The 23,784-nt window shown below is 46.3% G+C and overlaps 1 protein-coding gene across 1 annotated transcript in view; it reads left to right on the top strand.

Moving 5' to 3' along the window:
• LOC140409092 (talin-1) overlaps window positions 1–23,296 on the top strand; it is a 359,042-nt gene extending 335,746 nt beyond the window's left edge. The window contains exons 54-59 of the mRNA XM_072497200.1: window positions 7,200–7,324; window positions 15,115–15,240; window positions 15,700–15,762; window positions 16,267–16,449; window positions 19,362–19,490; window positions 21,660–23,296. Of these exons, the coding sequence (XP_072353301.1) occupies window positions 7,200–7,324; window positions 15,115–15,240; window positions 15,700–15,762; window positions 16,267–16,449; window positions 19,362–19,490; window positions 21,660–21,791 (758 nt within the window). The 3' untranslated portion in view covers window positions 21,792–23,296. The remainder of the gene's footprint in view (window positions 1–7,199; window positions 7,325–15,114; window positions 15,241–15,699; window positions 15,763–16,266; window positions 16,450–19,361; window positions 19,491–21,659) is intronic.
• Window positions 23,297–23,784: the final 488 nt, after the last annotated feature.

Genomic DNA, 23,784 nt, shown 5'->3' with positions numbered 1-23,784 from the left:
AACAAACCTGTTGGACTTTAACATGGTGTTGTAAGACTTCTTGCTGTGCTCACCCCAGTCCAACGCCGGCATCTCCACATCATTAATAGTTACGAACAAGAGTCATAATAAACCTCAATGTTCTCGCTCCACAGATGCTGCCAGACCTGCAGTGTTTCCAGAGTTTCCAGTTTTTCAGCTGAGATTATTCAGCATCCGCAGTAGTTTGCTTTTATTTGCCTCTTGCATTTCCTGGTTTACCGACAGGGAATTGGTAAAGAAAGAGAAAACAAAATAACCTCGCAGGCAGAGAGGTAAAGAAAATTGCAAGGAGAAGAATAAACACAGCTAAGAATAGAAATCTCTGACATCAAAGAATCAAGAACACAAAACAAGAGAACAATTGGATAATTTATTAAATTTGATCAATTAAGATTGACTAATTAAAATTTAAATAATTGGGATATTCTCAAGAAATTGAGGTTGTTGTAGGATTTATGTATAAATTGATCTGAGGTTCCCCTGCTCGGGCAATCTCTTGTTTTAGTTGAACAAGTAAATTAAATAAAACACCCCATCGTCTTTAGTTTCAGCTCACTCGACGGATCTTTTTTTATTATGCAGGCTAAGTGAATTTAGACATCAGGCATTTGTATTGGCAAAATAAAGGAATTGTGTTGGGTGTACTCCAGAGTAACAAAGTTAACATTATATGGTTGTGTGTTGGAGCTTGAAACCACATAGGAAGGAAATTTATACATCACACATTCTTTTGGACTGAGTTAATGTCATAAATTAAAAGGCTGATAATTTGATGCTGCCCTTCAGTTTTCCAAGATACACCAGCACATAATTTATAATGATGTCGTCATTTTACAGCCCTACATGTCCAACTGACTTCTTTATATGGAATTTTTCTGTGACCGGTTCCCCAGCCACAAAACGCTGGAGGAAACTATGTGCTGAAGTAGATAATGTGCTGGAGGGTTTTGTTTAGTTGTGGATTGTGGCAGTTCTAGGTCAAATTTTCTATGATTCATGTTAACCTGTTACAGACTGGTGATTGTGGTCTGTTTGTTTTTTAAAAATCCTTGTTTGATTTTTAAAATGCAGCCTTTTCACTGATGCTACAATCATCGGAGTTGATGACAACACTAGTGGTGTTATTGCAAAACTAATTTAAAAATAATAAGCCGGGTGAACTTTCTCAGGAGAACAAACTGCCTTGAATAAAATGGCTTCTATTTAATGCTCCAAATTCTGCCTGAATTTTTTTTAAAACAGAGTCAGGTATAATATGGATTTACACCAGCTACTCCTGCATTTTCCAATGATGTTACTTGTGCATTGCCTCTGAACAAACAATTGAGCAGGCTGACCGCATCAATCACTTCCATCTGTATGCTCTAAAGGCTCCTATAGATTCCAGATTTGTTTCTAATTTCTCTTTCCCACTCCATTGCTGACTGCTTCCAATTTATATTGCTAACCACTAATGAAGACTAATTGGATAGCGCTACCGAAGAGCGCGTACAAGAATGATGGGCTAAAAGGCCTCCTTCAACTTCCGGTTGCGGCGATGACCAGTAAGCCGCACGTTTCGGCACCTCCCGTTTCAACAGACTTTTGGGCTCTTATCGGGAGCCCCAACGGAAATTTTTTGCGGCCAAACCAGTATGAGGTGACAAAGGAAGAAGTCCCCCCGGGTGTGGATGGAAAGGAGTGACAGCAGTTTCCAGATTGCGGAGGATCCTCTGGAGCAGCGGCAGGGAAGAGAAGGGAGAGGCAAGATGGCGGCCGAGGGAGCCCAGATGGTATGGCGCCCGGAACAGCAGGAGTTCCTCCGACGATGTGTGGAGGAGCTCAAGAAAGAGATGCTGGCGCCGATGTTACTGGCAATCGAGGGACTGAAGGAAACACAAAAGATCCAGGCGATGGAACTCCGTGGAATGAAGACAAAGGCAGCCGAAGACGAGATACAGGGCCCGGTGGTAAAAACGGAGACGCATGAGGCACTACATAAGAGGTGCATAGAAAGGCTGGAAGCCCTGGAGAACAGCTCGAGGAGGAAGAATCTAAGGATTTTAGGTCTCCCTGAAGGGACAGAGGGGGCTGATGCTGGGGCGTATGTGAGTACGATGCTCCATACCCTAATGGGAGCTGAGGCCCCAACGGGCCCCCTGGAAGTGGAGGGAGCGTACCGGGTCCTCGTGAGAAGACCAAAGGCAGGGAAAACACCACGAGCAATAGTGGTGAGGTTCCATCGCTACAGGGACAGGGAGATGGTCCTGAGTTGGGCTAAGAGGACACTGAGCAGCAAGTGGGAGAGCGCGGTGATACGTGTATCTCAAGATTGGAGTGCGGAGGTGGCAAGAAGGAGGGCGAGCTTCAATCGGGCCAAGGCAGGGCTCCATAGGAAGAAAGTCAAATTTGGGATGCTGCAGCCGGCAAGATTGTGGGTCACACACCAGGGCAAACACCACTACTTCGAGACGGCGGAGGAGGCATGGACATTCATTCAGGAAGAGAAATTGGACTAGACTTGAGAAATTGATGTCTGGAGAGAGGTAGCGAGGCGGTGGCACAGAAATGTAAAGTGGGGAGAGGGGAGGGCTAATACGTAAGAATGTTGGCCGGGGAATTTTTTCTTTCCCCCCCCCCCCCCCCCTCCCCTGAGAGGGGGGGGGCACGAAGAAATGTGGGCGCCGGTGGAAAAGGGGACAGGGAATGAGGGAACTGCGCCACTAGGGGCGGGGCCGAGAGGGAAGCGCGGGTTTTTTCCCCGCGCTATGGAAATTGAGGTGGGAAAAAGGGCGCAGGAAGGAAGGGGGCATCACACGCAGGGAGGTCAAAGGATAAACGGGGGAAGCCGAGGTCAGCCAGAGTTAGCTGACTCCCGGAAGCAATATGGGGGGAGCAATCAAGCTAGAGGGGAATCTAGTGGGGGGGATTAACTGGGTTGTTGCTGCTGAGGGTAAGGGGGAGCTGATACGAGAGGAGGTGGTCGGGACGGGAGGGCGCCGTCTGGGGGACAGACGGGTGCGTGGGACCTGGGTGAGGAGCTGGTTGACAAGGGGGGGGGGGGGTAAATGGCCCCCCACCCGGCTGATTACGTGGAATGAGAGAGGTTTAAATGGGCCGATTTAAGAGGGCAAGGGTGTTTGTGCACAAAGAGACTGAAGGCGGACGTGGTTATGCTCCAGGAGACGCACCTGAAATTGGCGGATCAGGTTAGACTGAGGAAAGGATGGGTGGGACAGGTATTCCACTCTGGGTTAGTTGCAAAAAACAGAGGGGTGGCAATACTGGTGGGGAAACGGGTATCGTTCGAGGCTAAGACCATAGTGGTGGACAGTGGGGGTAGGTACGTGACGGTGAGTGGCAGATTGCAAGGTGAGGCGGTGGTGCTGGTGAACGTATATGCCCCGAACTGGGATGACGCGGGATTCATGAAGTGAATGCTGGGACGTATCCAGGACCTGGAGGAGGGAAGCTTGGTAATGGGGGGGGGGGATTTTAACACCGTGCTAGACCCAGGGCTGGACCGGTCCAGATCCAGGACCGGGAGAAGGCCGGCAGCGACCAAGGTGCTTAAGGGAATTATGGAGCAGATGGGAGGGCTATACAGGGAAAGACGAAGACCACAGACTGAGTTTGACCTGCTGACCACGCGAAAGGCGGAGACGCAGTGGAGGAAGGCACAGGGGTTGCAATATGAATATGGGGAAAAGGCGAGCCGGCTGCTGGCCCAACAACTTTGAAAGAGGGGGGTGGCGAGTGAGATCGGAGGAGTTAGGGACAAAACGGGAAAGATGGAGCAGACAGCAGGGAAAGTGAACGAGGTGTTCAAGACTATGAGAGGCTGTATAAGTCCCAACCCCCGGAGGGGAAAGAGGGAATGATACACTTCCTGGACCAGCTGGAGTTCCCGAGGGTTGAGGAGCAGGAAGTGGCAGGTCTTGGGGCGCAGATTGCAGTGGAGGAGGTGATCAAAGGAATTGGGAATATGCAAGCAGGGAAGGCCCCAGGACCAGATGGGTTCCCGGTGGAATTTTACAGGAAGTATATGGACCTGCTGGCCCCGCTTCTGGCGAGAACCTTCAATGAGGCTAAGGAAAGGGGGACACTACCCCCGACAATGTCGGAGGCGACGATATCGTTAATTCTGAAACGAGACAAAGACCCGCTGCAGTGCGGGTCATACAGACCCATCTCCCTCCTAAACGTAGACGCCAAACTGCTGGCCAAAGTGATGGCGACGAGGATAGAGGAGTGCGTCCCAGGGGTGGTACATGACGACCAGACAGGGTTTGTTAAAGGGAGACAATTGAACGCCAATATACGAAGGTTGCTGGGGGTGATGATGATGCCCCCACCGGAGGGGGAGGCAGAGATAGTGGTGGCGATGGATGCAGAGAAGGCATTCGATAGGGTGGAGTGGGACTATTTGTGGGAGGTGCTGAAGAGATTTGGGTTCGGGGAGGGGTTCATTAGATGGGTTAGACTCCTGTACGGGGCCCCGGTGGCAAGCGTTGTTACAAATCGGCAAAGATCGGGGTACTTCCGACTACATAGGGGTACTGTTCGCGTTGGCAATTGGGCCATTGGCCATAGCGCTGAGGGACTCTAAGAAGTGGAGGGGGGTCCTTAGAGGGGGAGAGGAACATAGAGTGTCACTATATGCAGACGATTTGCTGCTATATGTGGTGGACCCAGTAGAGGGGATGCCAGAGGTAATGCAGATACTCGGAGTTTGGAGAGTTCTCGGGATATAAATTAAATATGGGAACGAGCAAACTTTTTGTGATGCACCCTCGGGAACAGGGCAGGGGGATAGATGCTTTGCCGCTGAGGAGAGTGACAGTGAATTTTCGATACCTGGGGATTCAGGTGGCCAGGAACTGGGGAACCCTACACAAACTTAACCTGACGCGACTGGTAGAGCAGATGGAGGAGGACTTTAAGAGGTGGGATATGGTGCCCCTGTCATTGGCGGGCAGAGTACAGGCGGTCAAGATGGTGGTCCTCCCGCGGTTTCTTTTCGTGTTTCAGTGCCTCCCCATCCTGATTACTAAGGCCTTTTTAAAAAAAATAGATAGGAGCATTACGAGCTTTGTATGGGCGGGAAAGACCCCGAGGGTAAAGAGGGGGTTCCTGCAGCGCAGTAGGGACAGAGGGGGATTGGCACTGCCGAGTTGAGTGACTACTATTGGGCCGCCAATGTGTCGATGGTCCGTAAGTGGATGAGGGAAGAGGAAGGTGCGGCGTGGAAAAGGCTGGAGATGGCGTCCTGTAAGGGAACAAGCCTGAAAGCGCTGGCGACGGCACCGCTACCGTTCCCCCCGAAAAGGTACACCTCAAACCCAGTGGTGGTGGCGACCTTGAAGATCTGGCGGCAGTGGAGACGACACAGGGGAGTGACGGGTGCCTCGGTGTGGTCCCCGATGAGGAATAACCACAGGTTCGTCCCGGGGAGGATAGATGGGGGATTTCAAAGTTGGCAGCGAGCAGGAATTAGGAAGCTGAAGGACCTGTTTGTGGACGGGACGCTTGCGAATTTGGGAGCATTGGAAGAAAAATATAAGTTGCCACCAGGGAATGCTTTCCGATACATGCAAGTGAGGGCATTTACGAGGCAACAGGTGAGGGAATTTCCGCAACTCCCGACGCAAGGGGTCCAGGATAGAGTGATTTTGGGGGCATGGGTTGGAGAAGGTAAAGTGTCGGAAATATACAGGGAGATGAGAGACGAGGGGGAGACGGGAAAATGGGAAGAGGAGCTGGGGGAAGAGATTGAGGAGGGGCTGTGGGCAGATGTCCTAAGCAGGGTAAATTCCTCGTCCTCATGTGCCAGGCTTAGCCTGATTCAATTTAAGGTTCTACACAAGGCGCATATGACGGGAGCAAGACTGAGCAGGTTTTTTGGGGTGGAGGATAGGTGTGGGAGGTGCTCGGGAAGCTCGGCGAACCACACCCACATGTTCTGGTCGTGTCCGGCATTGCATGAGTTCTGGGAGGGTGTGGCAAGAGTGGTCTCAAAGGTGGTGGGGGTCCGGGTCAAACCAAGCTGGGGGTTAGCTATATTTGGGGTTGCAGAAGAGCCGGGAGTGCAGGAGGCGAAAGAGGCCGACGTTTCGGCCTTTGCGTCCCTAGTAGCCCGGCGAAGGATTCTACTTGTGTGGAAAGAAGCGAAGCCCCCGGGCTTGGAGGCCTGGATAAACGACATGGCAGGGTTCATAAGACTGGCGCGAATAAAGTATGCGTTAAGAGGATCGGCTCAGGGGTTCACCAGGCGGTGGCAACCGTTCCTTGACTATCTCGCGGAACGATAATGGAAAAACAGAAAGGACAGCAGCAGCAACCCGGGGGGGGGGGGGGGGGGGGGGGGGGTGATTATCCTGTGTTTTTGTTTCTTGCCAGTTGTTGATATTTGCTTTTTGTTCATCTCTTTTTTTCATTTGTTGTTAGTTTAATATATTATTTAAATAACGTTTAATGCATATTTCTTTATTATGTTGTAAAAACGGAAAATCTCGGTTTGAAAAATGTCAATAAAATATATTTCAAAAAAAATAATACAAGGCCTCCTTCTGTGCTATATCATTGTGAGCGAATTACAGAACACCACGTTAATTTTGATCGTGATAAAGGCTTTGCTAACCCACCTCCCAGCAGATCTCTTGCTACAAGTATGAGCCGTAGAGGTTAGTGCACATCAAGAAGTTAGGCGAGAAGTGTGTTAGAAAGCATGGAGATGCTGAAAACGGAGCAGCAAGTTGGGAGCGAAGAGTAACTAACCAGTTTCTTACACTGCTCAACCTGCACTCTTCACAGAACTTTGGTTCCTGTCCTCAATTCAACCACACAGCTGATAGTCAGCAAGAATAAGCGTTTATATAAATGTAGGAATGGCCCATGATGCTTGACAGAAGCATAATTAGACAAAAATTGATTTATGACCTGGACTTCATGTCTGGCTGCCAGACTTTCACTGTGGTCCACCCATGTCTCTGGGACATTAGTTCCACAGCACCAGTGTCGGGGGGTACACCATGTATTGGGTTAAACGTCCATTGTGTTTTCTTGAATCAAATTTATTTATTGACAAGCTGTTATCCAGCCCAGTCATAGTTATTGCACATGGCTAACACAAGAAGATTGTCAAGGAAATGCTCTTGGTTGATCAGTTTCTGACGTAACTTTGTATCTTCATTCTTTAGGTACAGAATGGGTGAATCCTGAAGATCCAACGGTTATTGCTGAGAATGAGTTGCTGAGAGCTGCTGCAGCTATTGAGGCAGCCGCCAAGAAACTGGAACAACTGAAACCAAGAGCTAAACCCAAGGTGAGAAAACACTCTCAGAATGATAGTATAACTGCAACATATTACCTGAGGCTAGGGGAGGGGGACAGGGCTACATTAGAAGGAGCAATAGTGGAGCAGGAGATAAGGGATGCGATTGGGAGGATGCAATCGGGGAAGGTGGCAGGGCCGGATGGGTTTCTGGTGGAATATTATAAAAAATTTAAGGATAGGCTGGCACCCCTGATGGTGGGGATGTTTGAGGAGGCGATAGGGAAGGGGGTGTTGGCGCAAACCTTGGGGCAGGCATCGATTTCCCTGTTACTAAAAAAAGATAAGGATCCTACGGAGTGTGGGTCGTATAGGCCCATATCACTTCTGAATGTGGATGCAAAAGTGTTGGCGAAGGTACGGGCGGGTAGGCTGGAGGAGTGCCTCCCGAAGGTGATAGGGGAGGATCAGACGGGGATCGTGAAAGGGAGGCAGCTGTTTTCGAACATTAGGAAGGTTTTGAACGTCGTTATGGCACCGGCGGAAGGGAAGGAAACAGAGGTAGTTGTGGCATTGGATGCCGAGAAGGCGTTTGATCAAGTAGAATGGGGGTACCTGATGGCAGTTCTGGAGCAGTTTGGGATTGGACCAAGATTTGTGAACTGGGTAAAGCTATTATATTAGGAGCCGAAAGCGAGTGTCCGCACAAACAATATCAGCTCAAGATACTTTTCTCTCCACCGTGGGACGAGACAGGGATGTCCTATGTCCCCCCTGCTGTTTGCACTTGCGATTGAGCAGTTGGCCATTGCATGGAGAAGTTCGGGAGCATGGAAAGAAATAGTGCGCTGGGGGATAGAGCATAGGGTGTCCTTCTATGCCGACGACTTGCTGCTGTATGTGTCGGAACCGAGTGCGTCAATAGGAGGAATATTGGAGCTACTGCGGGTACTAGGGTCTTTCTCTGGGTACAAGCTGAACCTGGACAAGAGTGAGTATTTTGTGGTGTCTCGGCCGGGGGTGGGGGGGCTGCCATTCCGTAGGGCAGGGACTCACTTTAGGTATCTGGGGGTCCAGGTTGCCCGGGAGTGGGGGGGGGGGGGGGGGGGCTTTGCAGGTACAACATCACTAGTTTGGTGGGGAGAGTGAAAGCCGATCTGGCAAGGTGGGACGGTCTTCCTCTGTCACTGGCGGGTCAGGTACAGGTGGTTAAAATGAATGTGTTGCTGCGATTCCTGTTTATTTTTCAATGCCTACCGATTTTCCTGTCAAAGTCTTTTTTCAGGGAGATTGAGGGAAGGATTACCTCGTTACTATGTGGAGGGAAGGTGGCCAGAGTGAGAAAGGTGCTGCTACAGAGGGGAAGGCAGGGGGTTTGGGTCTCCCAAACTTGTTGTACTACTACTGGGCGGCGAACGTGGAGAAAGTGCGGAGCTGGGTCAGAGGGGTTGATTCTCAGTGGGTCAGAATGGAGGAGAGTTTATGCAGGGGGTCGGGGCTGAAGGCACTAGCAACAGCGCCGCTCCCGATAGCTCCGGAGAAGTACTCGGGGAGTCCGTTAATAATAGCTTCATTGAAAATCTGGAGGCAGTTTCGCCAACACTTCGGGTTGGGGACAGGGTCAAGGGAAATGCCGATTCGGGGGAACTACAGATTTGAGCCAGGGAGGTGGGATGGAAGTATTCGGAAATGGGAAGTGAGGCGGATTAAGACGCTAAAACATTTGTTTCTTCGGGGTCGGTTTGCAGGATTGAGGGAGCTGCAAGCGAAGAATGGGCTGGACCAGGGAGAAGTGTTTATGTACGTGCAGGTTCGGGAATTTTATGGAAGGAGATACAGAGCTTCCCAGTGGAGCTGGCCTCCACATTGCTAGAGGAGATGCTGACAACAAGGGGACTGGAGAAGGGGGCAGTGTCAGCGGTGTACGGAGATATTTTGGAAGAGAATAAGGCACCACTGGAAGGGATCAAAGCAAAGTGGGAGGAAGAGCTGGGAGAGGTTATAGAGGAGGGGGTCTGGTGTGAAGTGCTCCGGAGAGTGAAAGCCTCCACCTCATGTGCGAGGTTGGGGCTGATACAGCTGAAGGTGGTATATAGAGCGCACCTTACGAGGGCAAGGATGAGCTGATTTTTTTGAAGGAGTAGAGGATGTGTGAGAGCGTTGCGTGGGGGGCCCCGCTAATCACGTTCATATGTTTTGGTCCTGTCCAAAGCTAGGGGAGTACTGGAAGGAGGTATTTAGGGTAATTCCCAAGGTGGTGCATGTGAAACGGGACCCGGGTCCCCAGGAGGCCATATTCGAGGTTTCATAGAATTTTATGTCGGACCAGCCAGGGTTGGAAACTGGTGCGGAGGCAGATATCATAGCCTTCGCCTCGTTGATCGCCAGAAAGTGGATCCTGCTGGGATGGAGAGCAGCCTCTCCACCCAGTGCCCTGGCGTGGCGGGGGGACCTGTTTGAATACTTGACCCTTGAGAAGGTTAAGTTCGAACTGAGGGGAAGCTCGGAGGGGTTCTACAAGTCATGGGCACTATTTATTATGCACTTTCAAGAACTGGATAACATCGAACATTAGTTGTGGGGAGGGGTGGGGCTGTGTAGACTAAGGGGTGACTATGGGTAATCCCTGATTCCTTTTTGTCATTTGTTTATGTGAACATGCAGGCTGATGTTTGGGGGTTGGTGGGGGGATGGGAGCGTTGTTACTGTTATGGGGATTGACATATCTGTTGCTGATTATTGTTTATTGTTGATGGGTGTAAATGCGGGAGAAAATGTGAAAAAGGAGGAGAATAAAAATATTTTATTTTTTTTAAAACTGCAACATACATTTTTCCGGGGCTCATAGATCGAGTTCGCAATCTAACACCGCAAACATGGAATAATTTATTCTTTAAGTGAATAGCTTTTTCTAGTAATTTTCTTCTCATAAATCATTTAATTGGACCTTACTAATGATTGGATAAATTTATCCAGCAATACAAACCAAATTTGATTCCCAATCTGTTAAGTTTGTTGACTTCAGCTAGGAGTGCTAGAGTTGACCTTGATGTCTTTATCGTTATCCAGTGAATGTAGCTCACTATGGAAGTATATGTGGATATTAGGAATGGACTGGATTGGTCCTGACTGTGATGCTCCCTGTCATCCGAAAACCTACTTGTAATTGCTGTAGAGACTTCCACCTTTGCCACAGACGCTGTGTAGTACTAGAGGATGACCTGTGCAAGAGGATCTGTATGCCCAAGAATATAAAACCTAATGAAGGAAAGGGAATGAGTGAGGGGAAAAGAAAGTACCAAAAATGCAGCATACTAACAAGTCCGCAACTGTAATGGTTATATTCTCGACTGGCACCTAGATAGCTTGATGATGACTATTAGTGAGTACTCTGGTTACTGTACTACATGTAAAAGGTACCGTTGGCTCATTCTTATAAAGATGAAACCTATGATGAAGTTGACAAGAAGATGGAGAAATAAGGCCATCAATTCAATCTGCCATTCTGCACCATCAGATAGGCTTGCGAGTCAGACTATTTAATTGTTGCTTGCGTATGATTTAGGCTGGGGAAAGAAGTAGGTAGAGTTGAATTTTAATAATAAAATTTGATCGTTTGGGTCAATGGATTATGAAGTGTGTAGCTCTTTTAGCCCTTAATACTGTAGCAGTTTGAGAATTTTAGCTGTTGCAATATATCATTATCCCACCAGTTTCCTTTGGGGGTAGATTTCCGTGAGTGGCTGTGACCTTACCTTTTTTTAAAATATATATTCTTTTTCACATTTTCTCCCAAATTTACACCCAACAATAAACAATAATCAGCAACAAATATATCAATCCTCATAACAACAACAACAATCCCATCCTCCCACCAACCCCAAACATTAGCCCGCATGTTTACATAAACAAATGACAAAAAGGAATCCGGGATTACCCAGTCACCCTTAATGCACACAGCACCCATCCCCCCCCCAACTAATGTTCGATGTTATCCAGTTCTTGAAAGTGCATAATGAATAATGCCCATGACTTGTAGAACCCCTCCGTCCTTCCCCTCCGTTCAAACTTAACCTTCTCAAGAGTCAAGAATTCCAACAGGTCCACCCGCCAAGCCAGGGCACAGGGTGGAGAGGCTGCTCTCCATCACAACAGGATCCGCCTTTGGGCGATCAACGAGGCGAAGGCTATGATATCTGCCTCCGCACCCATTTCCAACCCTGGCTGGTCCGACACCCCGAATATGGCCTGGGGACCCGGGTCCAGTTTCACACGCACCACCTTGGAAATTACCCTAAAAACCTCCTCCAGTAATCCTCTAGCTTTGGACAGGACCAAAACATATGAACATGATTAGCGGGGGGCCCCCCCGGCAACGCTCGCTCACACACCTTCTACTCCTTCAAAGAATCTGCTCATCCTCACCCTCATGAGGTGTGCTCTGTATACCACCTTCAGCCCCAACCTCGCACATGAGGTGGAGGCATTTACTCTCCGGGGCACCTCACACCAGACCTCTATGACCTCTCCCAACTCTTCCTCCCACTTTGCTTTGATCCCTTCCAGTGGTGCCTTATTCTCTTCCAAAATAGCTCCGTACACCGCTGACACCACCCCCTTCTCTAGTCCCCTTGTCGTCAGCACCTCCTCCAGCAATGTGGAGGCCGGCTCCTCCCGGAATCTCTATCTCCTTTCTGGCAAAATCTCAAACCTGCATGTATCTAAACATTTCTCCATGCTCCAGCCCATACTTCGCTTCCAGCTCCTTCAAACCGACCCCTAAGAAACATGTCTTTTAGCGTCTTAATCCCCTTCTTTTCCCATTTCCGGAAATTTCCATCCCACCTCCCTGGCTCAAATCTGTGGTTCCCCCGAATCGGCATTTCCCTTGACCCTAAACCCAACCCGAAGTGTTGGCGAAACTGCCTCCAGATTTTCAATGAAGCTATTATTACCGGACTCCCTGAATATTTCCCCGGAGCTATCGGGAGCGGCGCTGTTGCTAGTGCCTTCAGCCCCGACCCCCTGCATAAACTCTCCTCCATTCTGACCCACTGAGAATCAACCCCTCTGACCCAGCTCCGCACTTTCTCCACGTTCGCCGCCCAGTAGTAGTACAACAGGTTCGGGAGACCCAAACCCCCTGCCTGCCTTCCCCTCTGCAGCAGCACCTTTCTCACTCTGGCCACCTTCCCTCCCCATATGAACGAAGTAATCCTTCCCTCAATCTCCCTGAAAAAAGTCTTTGGCAGGAAAATCGGTAGGCATTGAAAAATAAACGGGAATCGCGGCAACACATTCATTTTAACCGCCTGTACCCCGACCTGCCAGTGACAGAGGAAGACCGTCCCACCTTGCCAGATTGGCTTTCACTCTCCCCACCAAACTAGAGATGTTGTACCTGCGAAGCCTCCCCCACTCCCGGGCAACCTACACCCCCAGATACCTAAAGTGAGTCCCTGCCCTAAGGAATGGCAGCCCCCCCACCCCTGCCCCCACCCCGACCGAGACACCACAAAATACTCACTCTTGTCTAGGTTCAGCTTGTAGGCTGTGACCTTACCTAACTGAGTGTTTTAATTTGTAAATCTGTGGGCTGGTAGAATTTTTTTTAAAACAATTTTATTGAGGTATTTTAGGCATATAGAAAAAGTGACATTGTACAGTACAAAAAAATAAGTCAAGACACAAATTAAACATAGTGCAAACCACGGCTCTGTTCACGCAAGGACCTGCCTCAATATCCCCCTACTCTACTCTACACTACCTTAGCCCCCCCTGCTGACGCTTACTCCTCTGCGAAGAAGTCAATGAATGGCTGCCACCTTCGGGCGAACCCTAGTAGCGAACCTCTCAAGGCGAACTTGACTCTCTCTAGGCCAAGAAAGCTCGCCATGTCCGATAGCCATACCTCAGCCCTCGGGGGCTTTGAGTCCCTCCATGCTAACAGTATTCGTCGCCAGACTACCAGGGAAGCAAAGGCCAGAACGTCGGCCTCCCTCTCTTCCTGGACTCCCGGCTCCTCCGAAACCCCAAAGATTGCCACCTCAGGGCTCATTACCACCCCAGTTTTCAATACCCGGGACATGACATCTGCGAATCCCTGCCAATACCCCCTGAGTTTAGGACAAGACCAGAACATGTTTAGTCAGCCCTCTGGCGCATCTAGCACATTTGTCCTCCAGCCCGAAGAATCTGCTTATCCTGGCTACCGTCCTGTGGGCCCGGTGCACGACCTTAAACTGGATCAGGCTGAGCCTGGCACATGTTGTGGCTGTGTTTACTCTGCTCAGGGCTTCCGCCCAGATACCATCCTCCATCTCTCTCTCTCTTTCTCTCTCTCTCTCTCTCTTTCTCCCCCCCCCCCCCCCCCCCCCCCCCCGAGCTGCTCCTCCCACTTAAGCTTCAGGTCCTCAGTCTGCATATCCTCAGCTCCCATTAGTTCCTTGTAGAAACTCTACCCTCTCCCACATCTCCCCTAGAAACTACCCTGTCCTGCCTCCCCTTTCGGTGGGAGACGTGGGAAGGACGGCACCAGTCTGCGTACAAAATCCCGCACCTGTAAGTATCTAAAGTCGTTCGTTCTCGCCAGCCCAAACTTCTCCTCCAGCGCCCTCGCGCTCGGAAAGCTCCCTTCCAGGAACAGATCCCCCATCCTTACAATCCCCGCCCTCCTCCACAGTCGATAGCCCCCGTCCATGTTCCCCGGGGCAAATCGGTGGTTGCCGCAGATTGGGATCCACATCGATGTTCTTACCTCCCCTACATGCCTCCTCCGCTGGCCGGGTTGGTAGAATATTTAATTGTACAATCCATCATTGATGAGCAGAATCCTATCCTTGTCCATGCAGGAGTGTTTTCAGCAGCAATCAATCAATAGCGATTGGCAGTTTCCCTTTCTCTTTGCTCCAGTGAAACTGAAGCCTATTATAGTATTGGCCTGATTGAAATGAAGTAATTCAACAGAGATGAGTTTGGATTCAAAATCTTTCCAATTTCTGACTCCATGTCACATTATCATAATGACAGAGTAAATAGGGAAGCTGGACTGTTATTGCACCAGACCTGTAACCACTACTTCACCCCTGGTATTACATAGCTCAACATATTCTCTCCATATACAACCTACATTTGGGAGGGGTAAAATCTGTAATTGCACTGTTGGGTGTTTTTTCAGTTTAAATGTAAAAATAATTCTACAAATCCATCATTGCACTTTACTGAACTTCTATTGATTACATCAAAATATGCAAGCCCACAGTTCTTCTGACCTTGATATCACAGAAGCTTTTTAGTTTAATTTGGATGAATTCAGATGTGGATTTTCTGACATGAGCATAACTCTAGATACATTTTCTATATAGTGGTGGAATTTGTTTAGCAGTAATTACAGTATTAATATTTTGTGATTAGAAATATTCACAATGCAAATATTGTTACAAGCGACTGTCTGATATGTTTGCTATATTAAGTTGTTAGCTAAAACTCAACTATACAACAAACATATTTGTACAGTTTCTTGACTTTACAGCAGCCTAAGTGATTTATTAAAATATAGAAAATCTGTATAATTCCTTTTTTAATTGGGTAATGCATCTAATACGTTTTGCTGTATGTGGTGCAATGTATCACCCGCTCCCCCACTTTCATTTGCACGTTGTCCAAAATTCTTCCACTTATTTGTCATAACCTCAATTAATTCTTCAATTATCCTTAAATTCTTACTAATATTGCTGGAAAGTTTTGATTTATGGCAATATACTGCTAATTAACATATTGCCTTTTCAATATGATTTTCATTTGAATGTAATTTTTTTCCTACTTTTTCTTTGACCCAACAGCAAGCAGATGAAAGCCTTAACTTTGAAGAACAGATCCTGGAGGCAGCCAAGTCGATTGCTGCAGCAACCAGTGCCCTTGTGAAAGCTGCCTCTGCTGCTCAGAGAGAACTTGTGGCTCAAGGCAAGGTAAGCAGTAACTCGGTGACAATAATTTCACAAATTCTCCGATATGCATTGGTGCCTACTTTCAAAGTAATTTGGCAATGCCTATGAATAATCAAAAATATGTATTGCCACAAGAATGAAGGCAAGATTTTGTCCACATTCATTTTTTAAGCATTCTACATGCAAATATTCTCAGTATTACACAAAGACCAAGTGTAATTTCATGTCACTATTGTCTTGTGTAAGACTGAGTTTTATTTCAGCACTTACTGTTGGGACCAGCCCACCTCAGGATTTTTTTTCCGTTCAATAAATGACTATTGTACCAAGACTAACTGCCAATCTTACTTTCTATTCTTCCCACTCTATTTAAAAAAGGCTATTAGTTTTTACCTAGTTGACTCTTAAATGTGATCACCTGACTAAATTGCTGAATTGTAGGATGGTGATTCTTAATTCTGTACTTCTTTTTCACCATAGGTTGGAGCTGTACCAGCAAATGCAGTGGATGATGGCCAATGGTCCCAAGGCCTCATTTCAGCAGTGAGTATAATGTCAGAATATGTCTTCTCCCACTCCCCAAAAATAGGAACTTGGGGGCGGTATGTGGCGCAGTGGTTAGCACTGGTACTGCAGCGCTGAGGACCCGGGTGCGAATCTCAGCCCTGGGTCACTGTCCGTGCGGAGTTTGCACATTCTCCCCGTGTCTGCATGGGTTTCACCCCCACAACACACAAATATGCAGGTTAGGTGGATTGACCACGCTAAATTGCCCCTTAATTGGAAAAAAATAATTGGGTACTCTAAATTTAGGGAAAAAAAATAGGAACTTGAAGGTCTGACTACCTGATTTTATGGAACTGCAAGGAAATATTCAAGCAATATTAATGTTGTTGGAGGGAGTTTTCACATTTAAAATGGTCATTTGATTTAAATCAAATGATGCGAATTATGCTAAACGAAGGATTATTTCTGTTGGTTCGCAAACTATCAATTTGGATGTTTTTGCTTTAGACTGCAAGCTGAATAAAATACTTGTCTTTACAGGCTCGAATGGTTGCTGCTGCTACAAGTAGTTTGTGTGAAGCAGCCAATGCTGCAGTTCAGGGTCACGCCAGTGAGGAGAAACTGATCTCTTCAGCCAAACAGGTGGCAGCATCCACAGCTCAACTGTTAGTGGCCTGTAAGGTGAAAGCGGATCAGGATTCAGAAGCTATGAGGAGACTCCAGGTATGTAATATGTATACAGTGCAAATTAAATTGCATTTTTTGATTTTTAAATAGGTCAATTTTTGAGCACTTTAAAAACCGCCACACCTGCCATGGTTAGTGGAGCACACAAATACAAACTAAATTCCATGTATTGCAGATTATCAGTAGTTTAACCTCTAGTGTGAGATTCTAAACATTCTATTAGAAACTCTTGGGTCTTTAATGTTTGCTTTCAGTAAATGTTCTTTAGGAATAGTCTGATTTAAAGTTCTGAGGCCATGATGCCTTGTGCTGCAAGGCTCCCCATCACCCCATGGCTCAGTAAGTAATACACCATGTGCTGTGGTACGAAATTGTTCAGACCACGGAGGGTCCCAATCTGGTCTGTGTTGTGTTAGTGAATCTAATAAGAACGGTAGAAGAAAGTACTGAAATTAGCCTCATTGTCTCTGGGCGGTGACTAATATTTTCTGAGCTTCCTGCTTCTGATTAATGACTTCTCGGTTTGTTGACTCACCCATTTGTTAGAGTGACCTGTTGGCAGCCACTATCCAGATTAATGCACGGTAAATGGTCACTTGAATGGAGGACACTCAGGACAATGGGACTGGGTGGTAACTGCAACAAGGTGTAAGAGCATGTTTTTGCTTTCGGCCGCGACCACTACCATCTAGAAGGACAGTACGAAGTCTTACAACACCAGGTTAAAGTCCAACAGGTTTGTTTCGATGTCACTAGCTTTCGGAGCGCTGCTCCTTCCTCAGGATTCACCTGAGGAAGGAGCAGCGCTCCGAAAGCTAGTGACATCGAAACAAACCTGTTGGACTTTAACCTGGTGTTGTAAGACTTCGTACTGTGCTCACCCCAGTCCAACGCCGGCATCTCCACATCATATCTAGAAGGACGAGCAGCAGATACCTGGTACGCCATCTGGAGGTTCCCCTCCAAGTCACTCACCACCCCGACTTGGAAATATATCGCCGGTCCTTCAGTGTCGCTGGGGAAAAATGCTGGAACTCTCTCATTAACAGCATTCTGGGTGTTCCTACAGTGGTTCAAGAAGGCACTACCACCTTCTGAGGGAAACTAGGGATGGACAATAAATGTTGGCCCAACCAGCGACTCCCACATCACAGAATCACAGATATGTACAGAGCAGAAAAGGCCCTTCGGCCCATCGGCCCTGCCATATGAAAGGCACATGATCTGCCAATCCTAATCCCATTTGCCAGCACTTGGCACATAAGACTGCCAAGTGCTCATCCAGGTACTCTTTAAAGGATGTGAGGCAACCTGCCTCTACCTCCCTCCCAGGCAATACGTTCCAGACTGTCACCACCCTCTGGGTAAAAAAAGTTTTCCCTCAACCCCCTGAACCTCCTGCCTCTCACCTTGATCTTGTGTTCCCTCATAACTGACCCTTCAACTAAGGGGAACAGCTGTTCCCTATCTATCCTGTCCATGTCCCTCATAATCTTGTACACCTCTATCTGGTTGCCCCTCAGTCTTCTCTGCTCCAGCGAAAACAACCCAAGCCTATCCAACCTCTCTTCATAATGTAAATGTTCCATCCCTGGCAACATCCTGGTGAAACACCTCTGCACCCGCTCCAGTGCAATCACATCCTTCCTGGCGACCAGAACTGCACACACAACTCCAGCTGTGGCCTCACCAATGTTCTGTATAACTTCAACATGACTTCCTTGCTTTTGTAATCTATGCCACGATTGATAAAGGCAATTGTACCATATGCCTTTTTCACCAGCCTATTAACCTGCCCTTACTTCTTAAGAGATCCATTTACAAACATGCCACGGTTTCTTTGTTCCTCAGGACTTCCCAGTGTGCTGCCATTCATTGAATATTTCCTTGTCAAATTGCTCTTTCCCGTAATTTTTTTTAAAAATTAAGTTGTCGCCTGTTGCAAGACAGGAAGGTAGAGAAGTTCAGAGTGTCCCAAACTGCGAGCGATTTCAAATTATGATGTTTCACATGATGCTATCAAGGACTGGAAATTTTCAGCTCTTCAAATCCTAAATCTGGTTTAGTTTTGGAGAATTTTGCACAGGCTACTGAACAATTACCACAAGGCCTGTGAAGTAACAGGTTGTACTGTGACAATACACACTCATCCTGAATTTGGAGGAAAAGCAGCAAAAATACTGAAATTGTACTTGAAGCTGGGTGAGCGGAAGAACCTGCAAAAATTACATCTCCTTTTGTCATCTAATGCAGTGTCTTTGTGGGTTGATTCACCTGTAATACTATCACAACGTCCCTTTTATCAATTCACTTCCATAAGAATCAGTGCAATTTAACCTTTTCTGTAATAATGCTTAATTTGGCATTTAATTTTTTGAACCTGGTCATTTCTAGAATAATTGAGACGACCAGAGGTACATAGAACATAGAACATGACAGCGCAGTACAGGCCCTTCAGCCCTCGATGTTGCGCCGACCTGTGAAACCACTCTAAAGCCCATCTACACTATTCCCTTATCGTCCATATGTCTATCCAATGACCATTTGAATGCCCTTAGTGTTGGCGAGTCCACTACTGTTGCAGGCAGGGCATTCCACGCCCTTACTACTCTGAGTAAAGAACCTACCTCTGACATCTGTCCTATATCTATCTCCCCTCAATTTAAAGGTATGTCCCCTCGTGCTAGACATCACCATCCGAGGAAAAAGGCTCTCATTGTCCACCCTATCCAATCCTCTGATCATCTTGTAATCTTTTATAACATTGCATTCCCAGTGGTTTTATTGCAGCTGTTTATTTCAAGCAATTGCATTTAGTATTCAGGAAGAAGGCTTTATTGTGGAACTCCAGTAGGTGGAAGTTGTTTCAATGATTCCCCAGCGTACAGACAAGCTCTAATGCTAGCATTTTCATTTTGAACCATTACTTAAATTGTACTTTTTTGTAGACTGCAGGAAATGCTGTGAAAAGAGCATCTGACAACCTCGTAAAGGCTGCACAGAAGGCTGCAGCATTCAATGATCAAGAAGAGGAGAATGTTGTTGTCAAGAGTAAGATGGTTGGTGGCATTGCGCAGGTAAGTCAATGGATTGAGTGGAGTGTGGCAGTAATTATGTTACTGGACCAGTAAAATCCAACGGTCACTCATTTAAATTCCATCATGAGAGTTTGAAAGAACAAATTGGCCATTAAGCTGTCGGTCTGTCGGAAAACCGCAACTGGTTCATCAATGTCCTTTAGGAAAGGAAATCTGGGCCAGAATTCTCTGGCCGTTGGGATCCGTGGGTTTCCTGGCGGCATGGGATGGCTTCAATGAGAAATTGCATTGACGAGCAGTGGGAAGAGAAAATCCCACCACCAGCGAACAGTGCACTGACACAAAGTAGAAGCAGAAGGAGGCCATTCGGCCCTCCGAGCCTGCTCTGCCATTCATTATGATCATGGCTGATCATCAAATTCTATACCCTAATCCTGCCTTTCCCCCATATCCCTTTAGCCCCAAAAGCTGGATCTAATTCCTTCTTGAAATTACACACCGTTTTGGCCTCAACTACTTTCTGTGGGAGTGAATTCCACCGATTCACCACTCTCTGGGTGTAAAAAGTTCTCCTCCCCTCAGTTCTAAAAGATTTATCCCCTTATCCTCAAACTATGACCCCTAGTTCTGGACTCCCCCATCATTGGAACATTCTTTCTGAATCTACCCTGTCTAATTCTGTTAGATTGTTGTAAGTTTCTATGAGATCCCCTTTCATTCTTCTAAACTCCAATGAATATAATCTGAACCGACTTAGTCTCTCCTCGGATGACAGTCCCGCCATCCCAGGAATCAGCCTGGCAAACCTCAGCTGCACTCCGTCCCTAGCAACAACATCCTTCCTCAAATAAGGACACCAAAACTGCACACCATACTCCAAGTGTGGCCTCACCAATGCCCTGTACAATTGCAGTAATTTCTATTCTTGTACTCCAATCCTCTCGTTATGTAGGCCAACATATAATTTGCTGCTTTTGCTGTCTGTCGTACCTACTCGATTACTTTCAGCGACTGATAAGAGGACACCAAGGTCTCGCTGAGTACCACCTCTCTTAATTTACACCCATTCAAATAATAATCTACCTTCCTATTTTTGCTACAGAAGCGGATAACCTCACATTTATCCACGTTGTATTGCATCTGCCATGCACGTGCCCACTCACTCAGCCTGTCCAAATACCGCTGAAACATCTCTGCATCCACCTCACAGCTCACCCTCCCACCCAACTTTGTATCATCTGCAAATTTGGAGATAATACATTTAGTCCCCCCGTCCAAATAATTAATATATAATGTGAACAGTTGGGGTCCTAGCACAGATCCCTGCGGTACCCCATTAGTCACTGCCTACCGATCAGAAAAAGTCTTATTCCAATTTTTTGCTTCTTGTCTGCTTTTATCCATCTCAAGCCACCACCTGTAATCCCACGCACTTTAACTTTACAAATTCTCACTGTCGAGGACCCAGGTTCGATCGTGGGCTTGGTCACTGTCCACCTGGAGTTTGCACATTCTTCACGTGCCTGCGTGGGTCGCATCCCCCACAACCCAAAGATGTGCAGGGTAGGTGGATTGGCCACACTAAATTGCCCCTTAATTGGAAAAATATAATTGGGTACTCCAAATTTTTTTTTTCAATGACTTTACATAATGATCTGCTATGTGAGACCCTGTTGAAAACCTTCTGAAAGTCTAAATAAATCACATCCACCGGTTCTCCCTGGTCAACACTACTTGTTACATCTTCAAAGAATTCTAGTAGATTTGTCAAACATTATTTTCCTTTCGTAAATCCATGCTGACTTTGTCAGATTATACCACTGTTTTCCGAATGCTGTGCTATGAAATCCTTGATAATGGACTCCAGCAACGTCCCTACTACAGACGTTAGGCTCACTGGTCTATAGCACCGCTAAAAAACATGCAGCTGGGTGACCAGAGAATCCTGCCCTGGTCTCCTTTCCCAATGAATCCCATATATGACTAGTGTTGCACCAACATTTTTGACTGATTCAACTGCCCATTGAAGTGACATAGCAACATCTATTTTGTGTCACCACATTAAAAGCAAGATGGATGGTAAATGCCAACCTTGCCAGTGACACCCACCTTCTGAGAGTGAGTAATTAAAAATTGCATCTGTGTAGGAAGTTGCTATGACTAGTTCTAGTTACCTTAAGGAATTATACCTGCTCCTTTCTTTAACAGATCATTGCAGCCCAGGAAGAAATGCTGCGAAAAGAGAGAGAACTTGAAGATGCCCGTAAGAAGCTAGCGCAAATTCGGCAGCAACAGTACAAATTCCTTCCTTCAGAACTTTGTGACAAAGAGGATAATTAACTGCAACCTACCTAAAAAAAAGCTAACAGCTGGTCTTGGCCAGGCATCTAGTTTAGCAAACAAACAACTAAAGATCTGATCCAGATCAATGAATGTTTGGCCAGATTTACTTTTAAGTGTTCATGCAATAGTTTCTTTTGTAATTTTGCAATCTGTATGGTTACGGTGCAATAGGCGATCCACTTGCTATGTTTTTCTGCATCCTATAAATAATCGTTCTGCACATGTTGAATCATGTTTAACATGTTATATTTGCTCTTAAGTACAGAACGGAGTGATTAATGTCTGCATGTGCGTATGCACTGGTATGAGAAACAAAATGTACGGTTGCAGTATTGATACAAATGTGCTGTAAAGCCTATGTATGATATATTTTTTAAGTTTATGGCGTGAAAAGGCATATTTGATTATTCCAAAGATGTTGCGCAAGAACTGTGCGTCCCAATAGTGAATGGTGTGAAGACCATGTGAATCCGGATTTAATAAATGGGACAACCTAAACAATGTCACATTCATGATTTCTATACTCCAGAGTGACTAAACGATACATATCATAATTCCATAATGGAAAAATACTCCCTATTATAGTAGTGTTGCCTTAAATCAGGTCAGAAATGCTGTGTTATGGGGGAAATTAATGTTGCTCTCTATCTTTCTATTTTTAACCAGATGTACATGAATAAGACAGTATTTCAGCCAGATGCCTTACAATCAGACGGTGCTTGTTTAATCTGCTTTTGACCTTTAAAATTGCTGTGTTTCCAGTAAAGATTGGAATATCTTTTTATGAAAGAGAGTTCCAAGTTCAGAGTGTGGTGTGCTCCACAAATTTATTTTGTTTTGAAGATATGGTAAGGTGTTGCCTAAAACGGAATTAATGCCAGACAGTAATATTTAACAACCAGAATACGGAATTGCAAGCTCAGTGCAGCATGTTTAACAGTTTTGACAAAAAAAAGTACATGCTTCTGCATTTAATTACTTTCATTCAACTAGCTTTGGGTTCTTGGCCTCCTCTTGCGTAAACCTTCACAACCTCTTGTTTTGGCACAACACATTCAAATGCTTGTATTTGTAATTTAAATAAGTGAACTTCTTAATCGCAATAACATAGACCTATAAATGCACTTGACAGTTGTGCACACCTTTCCTGTCAGAAATTTGTTTTTGTAATTAAGTTTACATGTTGCATTAATGGGAATTTTAGGCAATTGTGTGTAATGTTTCTATCAAATACTATTATTTGTTACTGGAAACACACATTAGGTCTCTCTAGAATTCTTCAAATGCAGAGTCTATTCCTGTTTTGCAGAACTGCCTCATGTTCACATTTATCTTGCAAATATAACTTGTTACTTACTCTCCATTGCCTTTAAATATCACTATTTTGATACAATATGCTTCAAATAACATTTGATGAATACCAACTTTCCAAGACAATTTGGATGGCTATGTATGTTTTTATTTTACAATTTATTTGGTTAATAAAGTTGGTTTTCACTATGCCTTGGACTTTGTGCAATTTCAACTTTCCATTTTGCTAATCTTTATTGTCACAAGTACGCTTACATTAACACTGCAATGAAGTTACTGTGAAAATCACCTAGTCGCCACACTCCAGAGCCTGTTCGAGTACACAGTGAGAATTCAGAATGTCCAAACTACCTAACAAGCACGTCTTTCGGGACTTGTGGACCCACGCAGACACGAGGGGAGCGTGCAGACTCCGCACAGACAGTGACCCAAGCCAGAATCAAACCTGGGACCCTGGTCATAAGACCATAAGACATAGGAGCAGAATTAGCCACTCGGCCCATTGAGTCAGATCCGCCATTCAATCATGGCTGATATTTTTTCATCCCCGTTCTCCTGCCTTCTCCCCATAACCTCTGATCCCCTTATCAAGAACCTTTTCTCCCCATAACCTCTGATCCCCTTATCAAGAACCTATCTATCTTTGTCATAAAGACACTCGGTGATTTGGCCTCCACAA

Source organism: Scyliorhinus torazame, chromosome 3 (assembly GCF_047496885.1).
Source record: "Scyliorhinus torazame isolate Kashiwa2021f chromosome 3, sScyTor2.1, whole genome shotgun sequence".
In the NCBI taxonomy this organism is placed as follows: Eukaryota; Metazoa; Chordata; class Chondrichthyes; order Carcharhiniformes; family Scyliorhinidae; genus Scyliorhinus; species Scyliorhinus torazame.
The sequence above is the reverse complement of the archived record's forward strand: the minus strand, read 5'-3'. Positions and strand labels throughout refer to the sequence as shown.